Genomic DNA, 25065 nt, shown 5'->3' with positions numbered 1-25065 from the left:
AGAGACAGCTGGTCAGATGTGGTGTGGATATAGCGGAGACTTGCTAGGTCGGAGTTCTCCTGAGGTTAAGGTATGAAGCAGGAGCAGGTTCGACAGGTTCTCCTTGAAAACTGCGGTGTTCTCACATGCTGAACAGCGCCTCGTTTTAATCGGTGTCCCTTCAGAAACCTGCCTGGACTGTTTTAGCGTTTCATTAATGCCAGAAGTCGATGATGTGATCCTTTCTGCACTACAGAAAAGCCAGAAGCAAGTGGGCAGGGCTTGAGGAACTCGTATGACACATGGTGAACTCGAAGGAGTTTTCGGCGTTATGTAAGGGATTCGCTGAGCTTTGGCGAGGCTTCCTTCTGGAACCATCTCTCACAAACGTGCTGCTGTCAGATGGTCTCAGTGTAACAGTACTTGTGGCCAAGCGGAGAGCTGATGAGTCAAGAATGTTTACATCACTGGGTTACTAGTGCTGCTCACCAGCCGTGACTGCTCACGCTTTTCAAGGTTGAACATGAGGACACGTGTCTCCTGCCACACCTGGTTCAAGATAATGTTTTTGTCGACATGAAATCATGCATGAGAACCCAAGCATTGTAAAAGAATTCCTGCTGCCAGAGAGCATGGAGAAGAACGTCGTGATAAATGTTAAGTTTTAGCTCTAGGTATAAGTAAATTGAGAAAAGTTTATTATTAAATGTTGCATGAATTAAGATCAGAACAGTCTAGATCTAATGTAATCAGAAAAATCTTGATCGCTTCAATTCGGCAGAAATATTAAACATCCTTCATGAGGGTCAGGGTCACGGCAAGGTCAAATGTCTGAAATAGTTTTCTTTAATAGCTTCCTTCCAGTTTGAAGTAGATTTTTAAGGGGATTTCTGGCATACAGATTAGCACCAAGAAGGACTAGATTTGTTTTTGGCGGAGGCATCCCCGTCAAGTTTTGATTTGTTTTTTATAAAAGCCATGTATCAAAATTTTATCCACACAGAGACCCTTTCCTGTAGTGTCTAACAAGGCTAGAGACACTTAGAAGAACAGTGGACAACTGCTTCATGCAGCACATCTGAAACTCATATTCTTAGGTCTGTGTATGTAGACGTCTTCAATTCAGACCACAGGCTTTTAGTAGGGTTCAAATCAGACTGGTAAGATCATTGCAAAACATAGATTTTGTGTTGTAAGCATTTCATTCAGTACGTTTACATGGACACCAATAATCCGATATTAACCCGATTAAGACGATACTCTGATTAAGAAACTAGCATGTAAACAGAGATTATTGATTATGTTAATCCGACTAAAGTCGTACTCGAAGTAAACACAAATTGAATTAAGACATGTGGAGTATTCCTGTTTTAGTCACATTATCGACGTGCGTTACAGACATGTACACACCTTAATCACACTATTAACATCGTGTGGGAGTTTTTACCGCATTTTGCGACAGGACACGTACACACACGGCAGTGCCAACTGATTTACGGCAAACAAGAGAGCACGGCTGCGTCCCAAACCGCATACTTACCTACTGTATAGTAGGCGAAATACATGTATCTGAGCTGCTATATAATAGGCAAGTACACACTTTGGGACGCAGCCCACGGCTTCAAGCAGTCGTCTATTTGCACGTATGGCATGACTAATAATTAACTGCACTTGAAGCTTTCGTGAAATTAAAAATGAAACTCCCAAAACTGTATACGGTATCATAACGAAGACCAACTGTATGTCGATACGTGAAATTCTGGAAAGAACGGCGTGGCGCGGGGACGTAATGACGTGTGCTGTTAATCGTTCTGTCTTCTATAACATGTAAAACATGAACGTGAAAGGAATATTCTAAAAGCAGCTCCTATAAACACCTTAATCAGAATATTGTCTTATTCAGAATAAGGTCAATAATTAGATCACTGCTGTCCATGTAAACGTAGTCAGGTTTGATTTGGAAGTATGTTTGGCTTATCGTCTTTTTGAAATTCTATCTTGTATCCATGTTTGAACCTCCTGGCAGAGGCAAGCAGGTTTTGGGCAGACGTTTCCTGATACTTAGAAGAATTCACGATGCTGTAAACCTTCACAAGATCCACCAGCCCCAAAAACTCAGGGACACACCTTATTTGACACTGGCTATCAGGTGCTTTTCCCTCCCGGTTTTGTCAACAACATGCAGATGACTTGCCTGAACTTTAAGGTAGATTTCTGGTCACATCTGTCCACAACACATGATGCCGATTGATCTCTAATGACAGTTGTTGATGCTTAGATGCTGCGTTTTGTGTTCGATTGTTTCAGGAACGGCTTCTTTCTTACATTTCTTCCAAACGGCTTGTTATGAAAGTACCGTTAGATTATGAAAGCTGACGCATTGCAGTGCGTACGTACGATCTGGATAATAGTGTCTAGATCTTTTATTCCTGTTACATGGACACTTTATGCCTGAAAGCCAAATGAGCACATTGTTGTATGGGTTGAAATCAGTACAACTTGAACAAATTCCAGTCCAAATGAGAACCAGCATGAAAACTGGCTCTGTGAATAAGCTGATTTCATCTCAAGTGGTCCAATAAATGCAAAGTTGGTTTCTTGACTGTTTTTAATTTTTCTCTCTTTTTTTTTTTTTTTTTTTTTTTTTTTTGAGTTTCAGTTACTTAATCTTTTTTTTTAACTTTACTTGGTTTTACCACAACAGCCATCTTTGGCACTGTTTACACTAGCGCCTTTTCATTTTAGAACGGCGTTTTTACCCCCTTACAGTAGCTCGCTCACCCGGTATTTTCTTACTCTGTTGCTTTTTTTTTTCTTCTGTTTTTCTCTCAAAGGAAGGATTATCTGTCTTCCTCCAGCTGTCAGTGGTGTTAAACATAGCGCTCCATTGTTCTTCAAGAAAATGCAAGCAAAACAGATCAGGCTTCTTTTTTTTTTTTAAATGTTTTTTTAAAGCCGAGTTTGGTTGTGTCGTGCGTGTTGGTTGCTCGGGAACACAACCTAGCCTCAATCTGGCATGTAGAGCAGAAGTTTCACCAAACAGATCGGCTTATTCGCTCGGTAGGAACAGTTGGCAAACACTAAAACTTAGGCCTCCACGTACTATTCAGGAGCGACTTAATGGCTGCTGTCAGCTAATATCTCCAAACATCCTGAATTCTGGCATTAAATTAGAACATTTCCTTTATGTTCTTAAGTTCATGTGTGTAGTCATCTTCCTCAATTCAGAGACTGATGTGGCTTTTGCAAATCATTGCATTTAATCATAATAACAGCAGCAGCAATTCTAAACTTCATACAGTTTCATACATGTGGAAAGGTAGAACAATGTGTAGTGAAATAATAATAAGTAATATAATACATTATAATATAATGTAAATTACATTAATGTAAAATATTATACAAAAATGTAAAATATAATAAAATGCCCAGGATGAAATACAAGATGACGTGAAAGTAGAAGTAAAACAAGAAGTGAAAGTACAAGCAAAAAACAAGTGCAGGAGAAATCTCATTATCGATTAGTTACGTTTACTCCTTACGTTACACGTTCCGGAGAGTAAATACTAAAGTCGTCGTGTCCCAAATTAAGTACTCTACACTTACACTATGCACTGCGTATTCTACCGTCTAGTGTATGAATTTTAGAAAGGTAATGAATGAATGAAACACTAGCGTTTTTTTTTTTTTTTTTTTTTTTTTTACTAACCAGAAGTATAAGCCGCTTCCTAGTCGACGGCGCATGACGTCATACGCACGTAATGTGCTGCTGCTAGCTTTAGCAGATACCCAGAGTCACCGACAATGACTTTCTCCAGTTTACTGTTTGTCAACATTCCCTTTTATAAAAAGTAATGCATAAATACTATTATATAATATAAACTTGTATATATTAGTTCATATTCAAGTATTTATGCATTATTTTTGTGGATGCACAAAAAGCACTGAACTAAACTACAGTCCTAAATGAATAATATATATACTGGTGTGTCTGTGTGTACTGGGCTCTCTTCAGTCTTATATAATTGGACAGATGGTTGTGTAAAGTTTTAGTCTGAAGTTTTATTTGTAACACTCAGTTTGTGTATTTTATTTTAAGTAAACGAAAAAATGGTACTGTAAGTTTGCCCCCATCCGATTAACAGGGTAAAAATAATCGACCAACTAATCGATTATGGAAATAATTGTTAGTTGCAGCCCTAGAATAAAATAATTTCAAGAATAAAAGTAATGAAATAAAATAAAAGAATTCTATAAATACTCGAGATGGCGTTCAGCCGTTACCTCGTATCGGTGTTGGACTGATACCAGCAAAATAATGCTTGATTGGATATTAACATGTCAGACATCAGATCCTGTAATAAAGGACAATGATTGGACCAGGATTTGGAAAAAAAATGTGTTTTTGGAACTGGAAATATTTATATATACTGGCTTTTCTTTTGTTAGATTGATTTTTATTATATTTATACTTGATTATATTTACAATGAACATTTATTTTTAATGTATATTTGTATAAAAATGCTTGCATTTAATATATTTACAGTTTAAGTGATTTTAAATGTGAAGTGCTCCATTTTAAGGCTTGGTAGTTTTTAAACAACACAATATTAGATGAGTATCGGGATCAGATGATGCGCAAGGTTTCGGTATTGTGCCAGTAAAGAGAAAGCGGTATCGTATCATCTCAGATAAGAGAACAGGGCGTGCTTTTAATTAAATGCCAAATTAAAATGAATTTCAATTGCTTGATTTTGAAATGAGTTGAAACTTGTTGTTGTTGTTGTTGTTGTTTTTATTATGCAGGGATGTCAACAATTATTCAGTGGAAGATTTTGAGGGAAAGGTTATTACTTCTTTGAAAGTAAAATATAAATCGTGTATAATGTTTATTTTGTACAGTAATGCTGGCTGCCAGTGCTTCAGGACATGACTGAATTACTACTGTACCATTTCCTGTGAGTGTTCTGGATTGTTCTCTTCGTGAGCATATCCCATCGGGGCTGTAGACGGGAAATAATTTTCTTAATACTTGTTCATGCCGTTAGCCGAGTACAAAAGAGATCTTCTATTCTATGTAAAACATCACCAAACTATCCTTGCACTAGATTGAAGCTATGTTTCCTTTGAACGTGTAATTATTCTTTTTGTTATTTCACTAAGGCTAATCCACGCTCCTCTAAGTATTGTACCTGTAATCTTTTGCCTCTGCTTTATGTATTTCCTTTATATTATCCAATCAGACTCGATGGCAATTTAAAAAGCAAGGGCTGATGGAATCATGATAGATCAGGGAACGTTATCGACTACCCGTACGAGATATGATCGCTATTTTAGAATAGTGGGGGGGGGGGAGCGTTCCTCTTCTCATAAGAGAGGACACGTTGGAGGTCAGGCTCGTCCCTTTAGTGCGCTCATGACTTCCTGCAGACTGACTCATCAGTCGAACCCATCGACTTGTTTTTCTGAAGGGAATCCGGAACGATTACTTCCTGCTGTTGTGGTTCTGCCTCCACGAAGATGAGAAATTCTACAGCCGAGCCAACGAGATCGAGGTTCTGAGGCATAAGCGTCCTATCCGACTGTGCAGCTTTCCCCCTGTGCGTGTGAGGGATTCGCACGCTTTGAACCAGACCCTTTATTAACCCTTCAATAAACCTCAGCGATTGACCAGTCGTAGCGTAGCAACTGTAACTAGGCAGCGGCACCTCTGATAAGCTTTAAAGGACTTGTATGTGTGTGTGTGGCATAATTGTAAATAGAATACCTACGAGTGGGCGGTAGAACACATGAAAAGAAGTGTACAAAAAAACTTACAGTAACCTTGTTGTGCAAGTGTGGTGTCTGTGAGACTCATTTTCAGTAAAAGAAAAATACTACAATCAGTTATTTTTTCATTGATTTATTTGCTCATGTTGGAAAATGAATTTTTATTGCGCACCCCCTGTGCACCCGCATACACGTTTATACTACAGACGAGGTGCTTTGGGTTGTTCTCATGCTAGAAAGTGAAATTGTCCTTCATCTTCAGCTGTCTAACAGAGGCTGGCAGGTTTTGTGAATAATTTGGATTGGTATTTGGAGCTATCTGTGATTCACTCTGGGACTAGAACCCCAGTGCCAGCTGGAGAGAAGCAGCCCCATAGCGTGATGCTTCCACCACCATGCTTCTTTGGGTGATAAGTGATCTTGTTTTTGCGTAAAACTTATCGTTTGAAATTATACCCAAAAAGTTCTTTGACCTCTCATCAGACTATAACGCACTTTCTCACACAGTTTGTGGTGATTTAGTCTGGCTTGGATATATTACATTTACATTTATTACATTATATTTATGGTATTTGGCAGACACCCTTATCCAGAGCGACTTACATTTATCTCATTCATACATCTGAGCAATTGAGGGTTAAGGGCCTTGCTCAGTGGCAGCTTGGAGGTGCTGTGGTTTGAACTCATGACCTTCTGAGCAGTAGACAAACACCTTAACCTCTGAGTTACCACTACCACTTCATGAGAAAGGGCTTCCTTCTAGCCACTGTATCCCATAGCCCAGACAAGTGAAGAATATGAGAGATTGTTGTCCCATGCAGGGAGTGATCAGCACTTGACATTTATTTCTGCAGCTCCTTTCATTTTCCTCTTGGCAGCCACTCTGATGTGTTTTCTTCTTGTTCATTTGCCAGTTTTTTTTTTAAGGAATGTCTCGTTCTTGGTAACGCCATGGTGGAGCCCCATTTTCTCCAATTCTTGATAATGGCCTTCATGCTGTTCCAGGGTACATCTACTGTTTTGGAAATTCGTTTGTACGCCTGTCCTTTCGACAATGAGCTAAGCTCTTCGTGGACCACGGCTTCTGCAGTCGGATGAAACCAAGAAGATGTTCAAGTAAAATCATACAAAAACAGCCGATCTTTATTTGGGGTTCATCAGAATCGCTTCATTTCATTGATGGCAGGGTTCTAAAAACTACTTTTGAACTTTATTTTGACTGTGACTGGTTCATTCTGAGCACAGTCGCACACTTATACAACCAGGCTATTGTAAGATTTTTTTATTTGGTTTCCACCTGAATTTTGTTGGTTGCTATGTCACATCAAAGATCTGGCATTTTACATCAGGAACAACCTGCAATTTTAAAGTGCACCTATTATGGTTTGTGAAATATTCATATCATGTAGTGTGTTATAGAGCTGATTGTGAATGTAAAAAGTCTGCAAAGTTTCAAAAACCAAACGCAAGACAAACAGAGTTATCGACTCCCAAAAGAAGGAACCGACTCTGAACAGCTGAATCGAGTCGTTAGTGATTCCAGACTTTAATTCCTGTACAAACCTATGTAGGTTTGTAACAAAAAGCCCTGACTCTGGTCTTCATCGGCTGCTCGCGAACAGCAGCAGACCAGTCACAACAGACTGGGACATCTGACCAATCAGAGCAGAGTATGATCTCTGAAAGGAGGAGATTAGAACGAATTCTTTAGAACGGATCATTTAATGAGTCCTTTGTGATACTGGGGGAAAAAAGGTAATGCTGCAGTTTAAATTATGAGCACGTTAAAGTGTCTTTGACCTTGGATGCATGTAAATGTATTGTACGAGACCTTTAAAACAAAATTAGGCACGTTTCAATACCATTATAGGTGTGCTTTTAATAGTGGTATGTAAAATATTTATATCCGCTCTACATATTTGTGATAATGGAAAATGTCCATCGCCTAAACATATTTAAGAGGAATGTGTTAGTGGTGTGTTTGCAAATAGTGTTGTATTTATACTTCATTTACCCTGCAGTGTATAAACAGTACTGGTCTGTTATATCCGTATCATCTACACAGGTGATTAGACTTCTGATCTTAGGCTTTAGCATCAAGCTGCAGACAAACCACATTATGGATTGAAGACCTTTTGTCTACTTCACTCGAACCTTTCGGATTTTCTTCCACAAACTGATTATGAATTTCACAAGGTAAATCTCCTACTCTTGTCACTGGGAAAATCCCATCCGTAGTGGACGTGCTGGACTGGAAAGCTTGTCAGGCATAGCAACAGTAACCAGAGAGTGTGGAATTTAGTAAACGGTCAGTTTAGATTTAGTGTCACTTACTGTAATGGGATTGACGGCAGCATTACTGCTCCACTCACAAGTCTATTAAAAGACAGCATGAGAAAGCACTCGGCGGTTAAAAGACGCCGTGAGTGCTGGCGACGCGCCGTCAACTTGATCTGAGCTCGCAGTGATTGAATCTGAAGGTGATTTATTTGTTTCTGTCCTGGGCCACGTCCTCCATATGCACTCGCTGTGTGACATCGTAGACGGGCCTCACGCTCCTTTGTCTTCGTCTCTGTGTTTTCAGGTTTTCACAGAACTTATGGACTGAATAAAATTGCTCCATGCTTGTGAATCTGAATGAAGTTAAGGCGTGCTTCATGTAAATTAGATGCACATGAGGGGAAATTGGTGTGTAAAGTACGTGTATGACATGTAAATAAGGGATTAGTGGACGTGAGCTTGCATCCATGCAGCTAAAGCTGATTCATGATGGTTGTTTTTTTTTTTTTTTTTCTTTTTGCGAGACACTTGCACCAAGGGATGTCTGACACTCATTGAGATTTGCTGTTCTGTTTTTCAGTTCACGGCCAAATCTGAGACTTGGTTAACGCACTACAGAAAACTGCATGCTGTTGTGCAAAACTCATTTCTGTGTTTGTTTTTTATATTAGTCCTTTGCATCAAGTGGTTTGGGGGTAGGGAGGTATGGTGGCTTAGTGGTTAGCATGTTTTCCTTGCACATCCGGGGTCGGCGCTTCGAATCCCGTCTTTGGCCTGTATGCGCAGAGTTTGCATGTTCTCCCTGTGTTTCGGGGGTTTCTTCCGGGTACTCCGGTTTCCTCCCCCAGTCCAAAGTCATGCATTGTACGCTGATTGGCCTCTCTAAATTGTCTGTAGTGTGCGAATGGGTGTGTGTGAGTGTGTGCGATTGTGCCCACGTCCAGTGTGTCCGCTGCCTTGTCCCCAGAGTCCCCTGGGATAGGCTCCAGGCTCCCTGTGACCCTGTAGAGGATAAGTGGTACAGAAAATGGATGGATGGATAGCCATATGCAACAAGTGGTTTGTGGTGGGGGCATGCTGACTTAGTGGTTTGCCTCGCATTTCCGTTGTTGGGGGTTCAAATCCTGCCTCAATCCTGTGTGGAAATAACCAACGTGATGCCTGGATGTCGACGCGTGCGTCATTTTTAAGATGGACCATAGTCGGAGTGGCTAATTGGGATAATCGGGAATATTCCCGGTGGATATTCCCGCTCATAAATTGTTCCGGCAGGCGTACCACTCTCGTGCTTTCTCCATACCGCACACGCAGAAAAAGCATGTGTGTTACAGTATTGCATGACTGAAATAACTAATTACGCTACATTTGTATTTAAAGCAGCGCATCAGTTACTTATACATTAAAATGTGCCGTTTTCTCACATCACTTGGCTCAGAGCGTGCATGCTCTCTCGTTCTCACACACACACACACACACACACACACACACACACACACACACACACACCCAGGTCGTTACCATGGAGATATAAACAAACCGTTGTCACATGCTGTGGCTGCCATTTAAAAAAAAAAACAAACCAATATTTCTTACTGAAATACTTATTGAGATATTTATTTGAATGCAAACCAACATTTTTTTCCCCATAATCATACAGCTGGACTTTTTGTAGCAGAAAACAATACTCAGTCTGGTATTTGTTATTTATCTTTATACTCTTGTTGAAACGTGTCCCTCAATGGTGGAATGAACTTCCTCAATCTGGAGCGCAGAATCTGTCACTACCTTCAAAAAACAGCTAAAGACCCGCCTCTTCTGTGAACACCTAACCAACCCATAAAATGCCAACCCCACATTATTTTAAAAAAGCAACACTTACTCTGGCTCTTACACCTCGACTCTGCGCACTTTGCTTCTCTAGAACTCCATTATAAATCATGTACGGTAGCACTATGTGTATTGTTCTCCACTTGATATATCGCTTTGCTTGTATTTCCTCATGTGTAAGTCGCTTTGGATAAAAGCGTCCGCTAAATAAATAAATGTAAATGTCGGTAATAAATGTAGCGGGATGGTAAGAACTGGACTGTGACTTCTTTTATCCAACCTTGGAAAAAAATGGACTGGTCTTGGGCATTAAACTCCCGAGCTGAAAATGGATCTCACTCCGGCCCTGAGATAGACCTTTTATTTAGGACACTCTCATTCCAGCCACGTCCCGGATATCGATATCGCTGGCTAGAAGAATCGATATTAGATTGTATCGTCATGAAACTTGTGATTAACTTCCCTAGTAGATAGTGTGTTTTTATTTTTTGAAAAAAAGTTTTAAAAAATCATATATATATATATATATATATATATATATATATATATATATATATATATATATATATATAAAAATCACCTCTGATCGTTTCTTAAGTATTTAAAAGTGGAATAGGTTTAAAGGGGATTGACGAGTGAGTGAAAAATGAAATATGTTTGAACACTGAATCCATTAGCAGAGTCGGTTTTGATTTTGAAAAAGTTTTTATTGCACTTTTCTGGACATCCTGTGTACAGCTGAAGAATTGCGGTGTTAGAAAGTCATAACAAGGATCATCTATTTTTAAAAGTCGCTTAAAACCTTGTTCTTGTCTGTTTTGATTTGTACTATGTGCTGACCCAAGTAAAATGCCACATCATCAGTTTTTCCAACACCTTTTAGTGCTTTTTTTTTTGCTTTGTTTTGTTTTTTTCTTTTCTCAAATGCGTTTGTATCCTTCATTGCTGTTCCTGGCTGGATTTCTGGCTGGTTTCCACTATGTGCCAGTCTTGCATTTACATATTCTGCAAATAACCGACGTTTGCTCCATGCCAAGTGAAATGAGGAGGCAGTGGAAGCTAAGGATCTGCCTCCTCTTGGTTATTATTGGTATGTTTGTTTTTGTGTGTCTGAATAATTCTTCGAGAGGTGCGTGAACCGGTTAACATATAAATAAGTGAGGAAATAAATCCTGCACACACTTAGCTTCTGTTTAATTATTTACTTCAACTGGAACGGTCACATAAACAAACGTTTTGGCTTGAATCCTTCATCAGTGTGTTGTCTTGTACCACACGTTCCTTTTTTCCCCTTATAAAGGCTGCAAGGCATCATGTAACATACTTAACGAGACTTTGATCCAAACGACACATCCAAAGACAAAACACGAGCACTGTTATGTGGCATGCTCCAACCTTCTTATTCCCAGTGAGTTCTAGCTTATCTGTATGAAAAGGACAATGGACACACATGAGTAGTTAAGCCATATCATCAGAAACAAGATAATTTATTCATATTTTTAGCATCATGATCCAAAAATGAATAATCCATCCATTTCCCATATCACTAATCCTACACAGGGTGGGGGGGTGGGGGGGGGCACTCTGAGCAGGGGTGCTAACCCATAGCAGGGCACAATCACACACACTTTTACATACCATGGATTTGGGAGTGCGCATCAGCCTACAATGCATGTCTTTGGACTGGGTGAAGGAGTACTTTGAGGTTCAAGTGATCAAAAATATTGGAACACGTGATTGATAGGTGTTTCCCAGATGTGCCCTGTTAAATTGATTTGTTTGTTTAACAAATGAATAGCTCTGAATGTCTGTTCTTGGTTTGAGCCCTAGGTTTTGCCTGTGAAGACCAGAGTTGGGTTACTGTAACGCGTAACTGTAATCTAATGTCTCTTTCTGATAACACAGTGATGTAACGCATTGCATTTTAAATGTATGTAATTTGATCACAGTTACCGATGTCAGTAAAATTCCATTACTTGCGTTACAAATTTATCATTAAGAAAACAATATAAAGTTTTGCGTAACCTGGCCTGGGCGTTTGTGGCCGTAGCCCCGAAGATTCTTTTCTTTAGCCCTGTATAATTCTCCACTTGGAGCGGTTTGACCGTGTGTAACTGAACGTCAGTAAAAGAAGACGGCGGTGATGTAATTTTATATCTTCAGTGAACGGAGGCGAGACCAATCAGACCGGGTTTACAGGAAAATACGTGGAAACACTTGTGTTTTATTGGCTAACAGCTCTCAATTCCTCAATTCTGCCAAACGCTAGCTCACACAATCAGTGTGAGGAAAAATGGATATACACTGATTTATTTACTTATTTAACCAGTAAAGGGGGTGAAACTGAAACAGTAACATCCTCTGATGCTGAGCAGGAAAACATGGTGTGTAAATGTCTATATGAGGTCCATTTTACGTGAACATGATATGAGCAGAGCATAAGGAAAGATAATGTACTTTGCATGGCACTGTAGCAGCTAAACTCACACAATGATAGCTTAGCTGTGTCTCCCCTCGACTAGCGACACCAAACTACCCTAGCTGAATATTTTATCTGTACGGTAGTCCTACAAACAGTGACAACACCCGAGGCAAGTTTTATGAATCCAACTTTTTTGTAGTGTATTTTTGTACGTTTGATAGTAACGTGAAAGTAATTAGTAATCTGATTTATTTTTTACACGCAGTAATCAGTAATGTAGTCACATTGCAGTTTTAAAGTAGTAATTAGTCATTTGTAGTGGATTACTTTTTTTGAGTAACTTGCCCAACACCGGTGAAGACTGCATTTGTTAATAAGGGTAAACCCAGACGAAGACAAGAGAGCTGTCTATGGGAGAAAAATCAGAAGGTCATGTTGGAATTTGCGAAGAATACCGAGATGAGCCACAAAAGCTCTGGTGCCTTGTCTGAGTGTTTTCAGTGCATGCGAACAAAACGTGGTTAGTATCACGGTACCTGCGATCTCTCTCCGTTAAAAACAGGCCGTAAAGACATTTGAATCATTTCCCATCTCGCACACCCTAACTGTATATCATGTAAATTACCCAGGAAAGAGTTAAGGTCTGATCTAGAAAGATTACGTAACATCTTCCAGGAAGGATGACGGCTAAGCATGTGGGACTGTAGTGTATTTTATTTATTTTTTTTTTTGTAGAGCGCCGGGAAGCTGAATAAAAATAACAGCACACGCAATGTTATAATGATGATCTTCACGAACCAGTCTGTAGCGGTTTCCTTAATGACCTTCTCCATGTGCAAACTTCTTTCACCATGGTGCAGAATGCCTGACCTCCACCGCCGCACGCAGTGTTGTGTAGTAGTGTTTTTCTCTGTTTTGTGCACTCGAGTTCTTTAAGCCACGGAAGGCATCCACTTATATACGTTTCGTTTCCTCGGGTTGAAAGCATACAGAACGTTTTCTGTTGTTATGAGTGATGCGGGATTATAGGAGTTAAATCCCCACTGTGTTATTTTTAGCATCGCAAGCTAATATTATTCATAGCTCTAGTTTGTAGTTATGAAACTCCAGAACAAACACAAGGCCACCGGAGAGTTATCTCTTTCACGAAGTCACACACTCTAAAGGCCATCATGTCTCTCCTGTACTTTTCACCCCCCAGCTTTTCTGTATTTAGATAAAGCAGACACGGAGCACTTTTATAGATTTGAAATGGGGGTGGGGGGGAGTGCAAGAACAGACATTAAGTGAGCTCTCTTGTGAGATCTTGAAATGCCATTTCTACCTAGCTCTGTGTCACGTAAAGGCAGATTAAATCTGCTCTGCAATGCTCCAAATATGGACAGGGTGACATGGCGAAGATTCATGCGTTTGTAGCATTAAAAAGACCACGCGGATGGTGATGATGATGATGATGAGGGGAAGAATCTCCGTTACTGCAGCCACTTGGGAAGTGCTGGAGGAAGGAATGGCAGTATTGGGTCAGATTGTGGCTGACGTCACAGCTTGCCCAGGCTTAATATAGCTGCTCAGCTGGAGTTGTCGTGCGCAGAGAAAGAGAGTCACTAAGGCTGGGAGGACAGGACAGCATGTGAGAAAGAAAGCTGTCGGATAATCATTTCCAGCATCGAGGTCCATGATGGGCTAGGCTGCTATTTATTTTCTCGCGGTCAGCCTGCAGGCTGTGGGTTTCATTTATGCCTCGCTATCATTTCTGAGAATACCGTAAGCTTAGCGGATTTAGCGGATGAGCAACATGCGCCACACAGTCTTCAGCCGAAAGACTTTTTCATGAATGAATACATCAGTATGCTTAGTCCTATTTATAATAAGCTTTAAAAAAAAATATTGAACATTTTTTATCAGATGGTTACACTTTTAGATGAAGCATCCATCCACCCATTTTCTGTACTGTTTATTGTTCGCAGCGAGCTTGGAGCCTATCCCAGAGAATTCTGGGCATGAGCCAGGGAACACCCTGCCAACACACACACACACACACACACACACACGCGCGTATGTATATATGACACATATATATGTACAGACATATATAGACATAGATATATATAGACATATATATATATACATAGATAGATATATATATATATATATATATATAATATAAATGAGGAAAAGGTGGAACGAGGACAACCAAGAGCAGACCAATTGTAATATCGTACTTGTGAGCATAGTCCTCGATCCAATTCGAAATCAGACTCCGATGGACCCTTTTTGAGAGATGCTGCTCCGACTCCACAATAGAGATGCACTGAAATCAAAAATGTCCTAAATTCAGGACACCCCAGGCTAAAAAAAAAAACTCTTCTGAAAAGCTAGTCATTTGCTTTATATAAAAAAAAAACTATTTTTTTTTTTATCAGCCTATATTTTTAGATTTGGTGGTGGTATTTTTAGATTTAATTCATAAACTAATCACTGCTGGTGAATGTAATACCAGCAGAATAAAATGCTAATCCAGCGCCTGAATACCGGGCAGGTAAATGCTAAACCATTCTGCGTAAAAAGGTTGGCGGTACAACTCCGGCGGGACATGGATTGGGTAAATATTTGCAAATTTCAGGGTTCAGGTATTTAACTAGAGTGTGGTTGAGTATTTGTACAAGCATTAAAGAACAAAGCAAGGTCCAGATTGTTTTAATGAACAGACATTAACATACATTTACATTGATTCATTTAGCAGACTCTTTTATCCAAAGCGACTTACAAACGAGGAAATACAAGCAAAATCTGAGTGCATTAAAGGGTTGAGTAAGATTTTCTTTTTTTTCTTATTACAAACATGCAGCCTACTTAAACATGTGGTTTGACACAGTTTGCCCTGTTCTTTGTTTTCTATTTTTGTTAGTTCTCCACTGCTCCTTTCTGCTTCTGTTTTCAGAGCACAGTTAAGAACTGATACACACACACACACACAAGAATGCACAGAGCAAAGTGTGTGTGTGTGAGAGAGACAGGAAATCTCTGAGCGTGACGTGAAATGAGTGTGATTGTGCCACTTTGAGTGAAGCATAGTGTGATGAATAAGGTGTTTTAGAGCAGATTTGCTCCGGGTTGCAGGCATCGTTTGAACTGATGCACTGTGAAAAGGAACAGCAAATGGATGATGGGAAAAAGGCTCAAAGTAATATGGCACAGGGTGGGGAAATGTGGGCAGCATAAGTAAGATTTCAGGCCAGGCTTCATTTAACAAGTTTGCATTTCAGGGGTGTGGCGTTTCTTCTCCACTGCTTTGGGGATAGAAAAGGCAGTGATGTGTGATGCTTCATTTTCTTTTCCCTGAGTAGGTGTGGCAGTGAATCATGAATCTTCTGAAGTTTGTCCCCCTGCTAAGGTGCTGTGGGAGACACCTGAAAAAAGTTCCATAGGTGTTGTGAGGTTAAAGACTCAGCATTATGATGAGAGAGTCTGAGAGTTCATCAGCATTATGATACGAGAGAGTCTGAGAGTTCATCGGCATTATGATTCGAGAGTCTGAGAGTTCGTCGGCATTATGATTCGAGAGTCTGAGAGTTCGTCGGCATTATGATTCGAGAGTCTGAGAGTTCGTCGGCATTATGATTCGAGAGTCTGAGAGTTCGTCGGCATTATGATTCGAGAGTCTGAGAGTTCGTCGGCATTATGATTCGAGAGTCTGAGAGTTCGTCGGCATTATGATTCGAGAGTCTGAGAGTTCGTCGGCATTATGATTCGAGAGTCTGAGAGTTCGTCGGCATTATGATTCGAGAGTCTGAGAGTTCGTCGGCATTATGATTCGAGAGTCTGAGAGTTCGTCGGCATTATGATTCGAGAGTCTGAGAGTTCGTCGGCATTATGATTCGAGAGTCTGAGAGTTCGTCGGCATTATGATTCGAGAGTCTGAGAGTTCGTCGGCATTATGATTCGAGAGTCTGTGAGTTCGTCGGCATTATGATTCGAGAGTCTGAGAGTTCGTCGGCATTATGATTCGAGAGTCTGAGAGTTCGTCGGCATTATGATTCGAGAGTCTGTGAGTTCGTCGGCATTATGATTCGAGAGTCTGTGAGTTCGTCGGCATTATGATTCGAGAGAGTCTGTGAGTTTGTCAGCATTATGATAGGAGAGAGTATTGGAAAGTTTGTTATTAAAATGTATTAAATGTAATGGACTTGGGCGTGACTGCAGATCAGAATGCACTTGTGTTCATTTAGTAACCAATAAAACAAGTACTTTTCTAATCACTTCTGCTGTTCTCCTCCTCGTCCTGTCCACTGACATGCCCTAGGGTTTTTGTGGTGGAATTCTGTCTCTCTCTCTCTCTCTGTCTCTGTCTCTCTCGCTGTCTCTCTGTTTCTCTCTCTCTCTGTCTCTGTCTCTCTCTCTCTCTCTCTCTCTCTCTCTCTCTCTCTCTGTCTCTCTCACTCTCCGTCTCTTTCTCTGTCTCTCTCATACACACATAAACAGAGTTAGATTGAAAGCCAGAGTGCATTCACAGTGAGGGAGAAATAAACTCAGTGTGGTTACTAATCCCAACAGTAATTATTACCCACCCAGCTCGCGCAATGTGCATTACAGTCCAAAAGCAGTTTCAGGCTTTGCATTAGGTTAGATTTCTAAAAATCGCAAATGCTCTTCTCTTGTAGACTCACGTCTTACAGAAGTGACATTTCTATCCTGAATTTCACTGTCATCTTTCCATCCATACATTTTCTGTACCGCTTATCCTACCTAGGGTCGCAGGGAGCCTGGGGCCTATACTAGGGGATGTGGGGCATTAGGCGGGGGACACCCTGGACAGGGTGACAACCCATCGCAGGGCACTCACACACACTCTCACACACACTATGGACAATTTAGAAGTGCCAACCAGCCTACAACGCTTGTCTTTGGACTGGGGGAGGAACCGGAGTGCCACAGGGTGGTGGTGGGAATCGAACCCCCAACCCTTGAGGTGTGAGGCAAGCGTGCTAACCACTAAGCCCCCATGCCCCCTATTTTAGGTGTCTATAAAGGTATGCAGCAGAACAATCTAGAAACTGGAGTTTAATTGAAGGGAGGTACTTTGGTTGAGTAAGCGTCTCAGCTCTTGTTCAGCTAAGAGAGATGAGTAGTAGGTGTATTTCTGATTCATACTCTACTGAAGAGCTGGGGGAAGAGAAGTGCAGACCTGGGCTCGAGTCAGTTTCTTTCAAGAACTCCTAAACGGAGAGAGTTAATGGAGTGCTTGTTGTGATCAGTTTGTAGTTTAACGAGTTTTTATTTATTTAGTCTCATGCTGGGCATTTTAAGCTGTTGCTGTAGTTAAGTTTCAGGCCCTGTTTACACTACTGCGTTTTCGTTTTAAAACGCATAACTGTTGCTACGGTTACGCCTGTCGTCTACACTACTCCAGCGTTTTCAATCCTAGAAAACTGAGACTTTTGGAAAAGCCGAAGACCCCGTTTTAGTTTAAAAACTCTAAAAACTCTAAAAACTCGCGTTTCAGTGTAAACAGACCAAAATGAAGGCGTGGCTTCACCCATATTCACTCCCTGATTGGCTCTTCTGGATCATTGCGTATCCTTCCCCGATTAGTCAAGCCCCATATGACCATTACGCTACCTTGATCATACACAACAACACGGAGACTGAACCGCAAGCTTTGCTGGCTTTATCATTCTTAGCAGCCATTGTGCAGTTAAATACTGTATTTTATAATACTGCAGCTGCCTACATGCGCAAGAGACAAGCTATGATTAGCGCAGTCGGCATCAAAGCTTTATAATCTGTGACCTGTACCCTGAAGTTGTGTGTACCAGCATGTGATGACAAAGAGGAAGTGACTCAAAGGAATGTTGTTAGTAATTAGTGTGCGTGGTTATGGGTGTGAGAGTACACAGAGTACACTGTTATCAAAGCCCCGCCTTCGTGCACTGTGATTTGGTGTCCATGTAGACCCTGCGGACGGCGGAGTGAGAATAACACTCCGCCGTCATCCATCACCGATAATGAGCTTTGGGCTTTTGTCAGCTTTCGTAACACTGGCCACGAGTGTGAATGTACGGGTGTGTGTGAGAGTCAGGGACTGATATGACGTTGACAGAAGAGAGTCTGAGCTCTGTGGCTCTGTGTGCATACGTGTGAGAGAAGACATTGTGAAATATAATATTTGTGGATGGGTGGGGAACCTTTTGGCTTTATTGCCTTCTCAATGAGGGCATGAACAGGGTTCTAGCTTGTCACAGGGGTGGAACGAGACACAAAATCCCAGATCAGTTTCGTATTGAAAAATCAATACAGAAAAGAAAAAGCAGTGCCTGAATATGAAATGTCCAAAAGATTTGATAATATGATGTCATCTTAATACGGGACTTTTTCTGATACTGCAAAAAATAAATATTGCTTGAACATTAAAGGTGTAATTAAAGTTAGTGTGGGGGGGGGATGGATATACACCAATTTAATAATAATAATAATAATAATAATTTTTTACCAGTAAAGGGGTTGAAACTGAAACAGTATCATCCTCTGATGCTGAGCAGGAAAACAAGGTGTGTAAATGTCTATATGAGTTAAAGTTTACGTGAACATGATATGAGCAGAACATAAGGAAAGATAATGTACTTTGCATGACACTGTAGCAGATAAACTCATACAATGACGGTATAGTTAAGTACCTCCCCTTGGCTAGCGACACCAAACTACCCTAATGTTGTGTTAGACAGCCAAAAGGTTTTATATTTTATCGCTCTGGTAGTCCTGAATACCGTGATAACACCCGAGGCAAGTTTTAAGATAAATCCTGGACTTTCTGTCCAATTTTCACATTTTTTAAAGCAATTAGCCCTCACATGCATCAAAAACAGTCTTCATGGACAAGAATCTGGGCTCAGCCCTTGATAATTAACTGTCCAGCTAACGCACCTGGTACTGAGTACTGAGAGGGAAAACCTCTATAACTCTGGACCTCACTCTCACTCTGCATATCTGTCTTTCTCAGGTGAACTTTGTGGTCTGCCAGATCTTCGCCCTGCTCACGGCCTGCTGGTTTCGGCTCTATCTGCACCCCAGCAAGACCAGTCCCTTTATCCGGCATGTCGTGGCCACACTGCTGGGCTTCTACCTGGCCCTCTTCTGCTTCGGCTGGTGAGAAACGCTTTGTGTCCATCTGTGTCCGTGCCTCAGGCGTTATCAGACTTTGAAAATGTTCTGTGATTTGTAGCACTTCTGTGTCTTTTCTAGCTGCCATAAATTCATAAAACACTGATATGGGATGTCAGACAAAAACTACCTTTATATAATACCTTATATTCCGTTTTCCTCAGGGATCAACTTCAGGTCAAGAATGCTAATTTGAAGTCAGTACAGGTTATTCGATATTGACACCTTCGACTCTAAAAGCTGGGAAAAATCTCTCGGATATATGTACAACTGGGATTGATTTAATTTAGCCTTTACTTTTTAGAATTTCTATACATGAAATGTAAATTATTGATGAAGAGCTGCGACAACTAATCGATAAAATCGATAATAATGGATTATGAAAATTGTTGTCAACGAATCTCATTATCGATGTGTTCATCTGTGTGTGGTACATTTACTTATTACGTTACTTCTGTTACGAAAACACGCCCCGGAGAGTAAATACTAAAGTTGTGTCCCAAATGACGTACTATACACTTACACTATACACTCTACAGTCTAGTGCAGTGTTTCCGCGGGCCCCTAGTGATCAGTGGTATAATTGCTGAGGGTCCGTAGGAAGGTTTTAAAAATGTTTAAATTATATATATATATATATATATATGTGTGTGTGTGTGTGTGTGTGTGTGTGTATGTATGTGTGTATATATATATATATATATATATATATATATATATATATATATATATATATATATATATATATGTGTGTGTGTGTGTGTGTGTGTGTGTGTGTGTGTGTTAAATGTATCAAAATATAGTCAAAATTAATCAATTTGGTTATTCACATGCATTCACAAATATCCCGTTAGCTGAGCTGACGATCATTCATTGATGGATTTATTTTAAATTAATTTACAAATGAAATGATAAGTTGCAAAAACCTATAAGTGGTAGACAAGTTCGAGTGTCGCATGGATGGATAAAATAAACAACAGATAATTCAGAGAGTCAAATGAAATGTCGCAACAACAGTAAAATGTAATTGAACCAAATGGTATTTGAACCAGTCCCTGGGGAATGACAGGTTCTACCAATCAACCAGGGATTGCTAGGACTGGAGAATTCAGTGCTGTTTGTGCATCCATAAAAAGTAATACATAAATATATTTACAAGTGTTTATGTATTACTTTTTAGAGCTGCACAAAAAAAGCACTGAATTAAACTACAGTCCTGAATAAATATATATTCTAGTGTGTGTCTGTGTGTATTGGGTTCTTTTCTGTCTTATATAACTGGACAAACAGCTGTGTAAAGTCTGAAGTTTATATTTGTAACACTCAGTTTGTGGATTTTATTTGAAATAAATGGAAAAAAAGGTACTGTAAGTTTGCAGATTAACCATTAATCGATGAATCATCTGATTAACCGATTAATTGAAAAAAAAAAATAATCGACCAACTAATTGATTATGAAAATAATCGTTAGTTGCAGCCCTACTAATAATTAAAGAAGAGTGCTGTTGCTTTGGCTCGTTTTCTATATTAGTAGTACAAAAGGAATATCTGTGCATTGCATATTGAACGCGAAATACTTGAAAATGACGAAAAATCTCCAGTGTCAGGACGTTTGTACGCCCCAGCCACTATATCTGTTCGAGTGGCGCAATATCTCAGGAACGAGCGTTTGAAGGTTTTTAAGATAAGATAAGATAAGGTGTACCTTTTTATTGATCCCCTGTAGGGGACATTCAGGGATTAATACGGGATTATGACTGTAACCAGCAGCTGGACTGATTAGTTTTTGGAACTGATCCAAACAGTGGTCAAGTGTCCTGAAATAGTTTTTCATCAATAGCTTGCTTGTCTTCATGGTTTCATACAGAGATGTTCCTGACACCTTCATGTTCAGGAACTCAAGCTCATTTACTGGCTATCTAGGATTTTGGCCATCTGTCTGTCTGGAAATTCGAGTTAGTGCAAGATCTCAAACGTAAGTGCTTAAATGTGGACTTTATATGGACTTGTCTTTGCTTCCCCCAAATGAACAGATTGCATTTTGGCATCGATCCAAAAATGGTCCAGGTACAGCACTGTGCAAAAGTCCTAGTCTGTACTTAAACAAAATCATGTACCTATGTTATAGATCTTTATTTTATGACTTCTACATTATCTAATACTAGTTGGGGCGGCCGTGGCTCAGGTGGTAGTGCGGGTTGTCCGGCAATCGTAGGGTTCGATTCCCAGCCCACATGATTCCACATGCCGAAGTGTCCTTGGGCAAGACACTGAACCCCAAGGTTCAGGTTTAAAAAGCGCTATATAAGTGCAGACCATTTACCATTTTAGTTTTCCAGCACACAATGAAATGTTACAGAAAAATGTGTGTAAAGAAAGCAGAATATTAAGTGGTAAGACACACTTTTCAGACAAAAAACACAATGAAGGCTGCTGAGTTTTGCTGCAAAAATAAGAAGCGAGTGTAAAGTCTCCAGAAGAACCGGGGCAGGTTCTCCAGCTCATTTCCTTATAAAACTGCACATATTAATAGTACCTGAGACTACTCATTTTTTAAGCAAAGGATCTTCATACCACATATTGACCTTGTTTCATTTATTACTGTTTATTGCTTTTTATAGTATTTTTTTTGTTGTTGTTTTAAATGTAGAAACATTTAATTTCATTATTTTTGAAGGCATCTTTGCTCTACAGCATTTCTTTGTGCATGTGTAAGACTTTTGCACAGTACTGTATATCAACTAGAAATAAGAATGAATAGACTTCTTAGCAGGGGCGGTGTCTGTCGACACAGTTGGCATTGAGTTCTACTCGATTTAAATGCTAGACAAACATGCTGTCATACACTATATGGCCAAAAGTGTGTGTCCACCTGACCATCATAACCATATGGTATTTTAAGCATCCCATTCCAGTTTTAATTAATGTTTTGCTGTTGTAATGTAATATCCTCTACTCTTCTGGGAAGCTGTGGGGATTTGCCCATTCAGCCACACGAGCAGTAGTGAAGGTCCGGCACTGATAGTCAGGTGAGGAGGTGTTGAGTGGGGTTGAGGTCAGGACTCTCGAGTTCTTCTACTCTGAGCTTGGGAAGCCATGTCTTCATGGAGCTCGCTTTGTGCACAGGAGCATTGTCATGCTGAAACAGATTTGGGCCTCTTAGTTCCAGTGAATGTGAACTATAGCATACGGAGACATCCTAGACTGTTATGTGCTTCAAATTTGTGGCAACAGTTTCTGGGCGTTCCACATGCTGTATGGGTGTGAAAGTTTCTATTAATGATGCCATTTAAATGGCATTCAGTGTGTAATCGGCTCACTTGTTTTGTTGGAAGACGCTGCTTGATATTTTCACACAGCATAGTGTGGTTTTGCGTCGTCAACATGCCCTAGGGTTAAGGTGTGGGTCCCAGTACACTTTCCGTTCCAATGACTTCCATTTATATGCTGGAGACCAGAAACGCAAGCTTACGTGAAGACTGTTCCAAAGTTCAAGTCTGGCGAACTCTGACCTGCGAATTTGTATTATACTTACTGTGCGCACATCCCTGCAAGCGACAAGCACGAGCTTCAGTGTATATTGGATGATGACCAGTGTGTCTAGTAGCTGCCAATAAACCTGTTCTTCTGTTCGTCCGATATCCGATAACATGCCCAGCCAGCATCACTTTCAGCTGCAGGTCAATGTGACACGTGTCATGTCAGGAATTCCATGTTGCTTCATCGACTGAGGTCCAAAGTGGACACATTTCACTTCCTTTCTGAAGACGGACAGTTAAGCAGTCATGATTGCATGGTTATAAAGCATCTGCCTAGTCATTTCCAGACTATTTGCAATAAAGGAAAACAAAACCACGGAATCTCTTTGTGTAGAAGGAAAGAAAAAAAATTCTCTGAGCTATATCTGAGCGTTTTTAAAAATCTTTTTTAGCCATACATCCATTTTCCATACCGTTTATCCTACACAGGGTCACGGGGAGCCTGTCCCTATGTAGGAGTCTATCCCAGGGAACTCTAGGCACAAGGCAGGGGAGACTCTGGACAGGGTGCCAACCCATCACAGGGCACAATCACATACACATATACACACTACAGACAATTTAGAGATATCAATCAGTCTGCAATGCGTGTCTTTGGACTTGGGGAGAAAACCGGAGTACCTGGAGGAAACCTGCAGAAGCACGGGGGGGGGGTCAAGCTCCATGCACGCAGGGTGGAGGTAGGATTGGCATCCCCAACCATGGAGATGCGAGGCAAACGTGCTAACCACTAAGTCCCCCCCCGCCCCCCGGTTTCTATTTATTTTTATAGTTAATTTTTATTATTCTTTGAAATGGATTAAAGCCTCCTGCTTTGGGCTAGGTTTTGCATGCATGCACCTGCTGGGGATTGAAACACCCCCTTGCTGATCCTCACTCCAGGGCTTGCATATTGCGCGATGAGATGCATGTTTCTCCTGACGCACAGCTGCAGATGGGTTCACCTCCCAATGCAACGAGGCGAAGCAGGAAGCCAGGGAGGGTTATCATTTGTGAAGTCCGCCAGTGGTGGCTTAGTGGTTAAGGCTTTGGGTTACTGATCAGAAGGTCGGGGTTTCAAGCTGCCACTGTTGGGCCCTAGAACAAGGCCCTTAACCCTCTCTGCTCCAGGGGCACTGTACCATGGCTGACCCTGCGCTCTGACCCCAACCTCCTAACATGCTGGGGTATGCAAAGAAAAGCATTTCACTGCGCTCTAATGTATATGTGATCAATAAAGACTTATTATCATTATGATTCTGTGAGATTTCTGCAACTGTGTTACTGAGGATGTTTCGGGGCAGTTCCGTGAAGTAAATGAGAACTGAAAGGACCGTAGCATTCATGGCTACAACAGTATGATGTAAGCTACTTTTACATAACACGTAGTGTGGAATTTGCAGAGTTGTCCTGTGTAAAGAGTCCAACTTAAGCCGCGGTTCCACCGAAATTACCCGGAACAATTAGTCCCAGGAACTTTTTTCAAGGGACCATTTGGCTCCTCCAGACTTATGTTCTCCGCGTTTCCATCGCATTCTAAAGTGCCATGAAGATTAGGCAGATTAGTCCGGTGACGTATGACTGCGCACGACAAGCCCTTGGCGAGGATATGAAGCCTTGAAGTATGCTACAATCAAACTGATTATTAACACAAAGTAAACTGATTTCAATGATGTAATGATGTATAAAGACAGTCGGTCCATCTGTTGTATTTTTTAAGAAGCTCCATTGTGTCGATTTGAACAGCAATAAACAACGGTTACTGTACGCACAGCAGCAGACTTTTACAAATGCTGGTTGAAAAACAAATGCTGCGTGCAAGCAACCAATCAGCATGTTCCACGCACAAAGTTCCTGCCTTTTCAAAAAGCACCACCTCCTGAGTAAGGATTTTGCGAGGGATAAATATTTTACCCGAAACTTAATTTAGACCTTGGTCCCTGCGGTGGAAACTCCAAAAGTTAGTAGGTCCTTGGGTAAGTTCCTGTGGTGAAAAAGCGGCAAAATCTGAAATTTGTTAATCATGTAGTAACCCATATCAGCTCGATGCCCATGAGCAGTGAAGTCACCTGTAGGCCAGATGACAGAAATGCGTGGTTATTTATCACAAG

At 40.7% G+C, this 25065-nt stretch overlaps 1 protein-coding gene across 1 annotated transcript in view; it reads left to right on the top strand.

Moving 5' to 3' along the window:
• The window catches only part of mboat2a (membrane bound O-acyltransferase domain containing 2a), a 73816-nt gene that overhangs the window by 14678 nt on the left and 34073 nt on the right, over positions 1-25065 (top strand). The window contains exon 2 of the mRNA XM_053632735.1: positions 19276-19421. Within this exon, the coding sequence (XP_053488710.1) occupies positions 19276-19421 (146 nt within the window). The remainder of the gene's footprint in view (positions 1-19275; positions 19422-25065) is intronic.

Source organism: Ictalurus furcatus, chromosome 9 (genome assembly GCF_023375685.1).
Source record: "Ictalurus furcatus strain D&B chromosome 9, Billie_1.0, whole genome shotgun sequence".
Classification (NCBI taxonomy): domain Eukaryota; kingdom Metazoa; phylum Chordata; class Actinopteri; order Siluriformes; family Ictaluridae; genus Ictalurus; species Ictalurus furcatus.
Note: the sequence above shows the minus strand (reverse complement) of the source record. Positions and strands in the feature narration are given on the sequence as shown.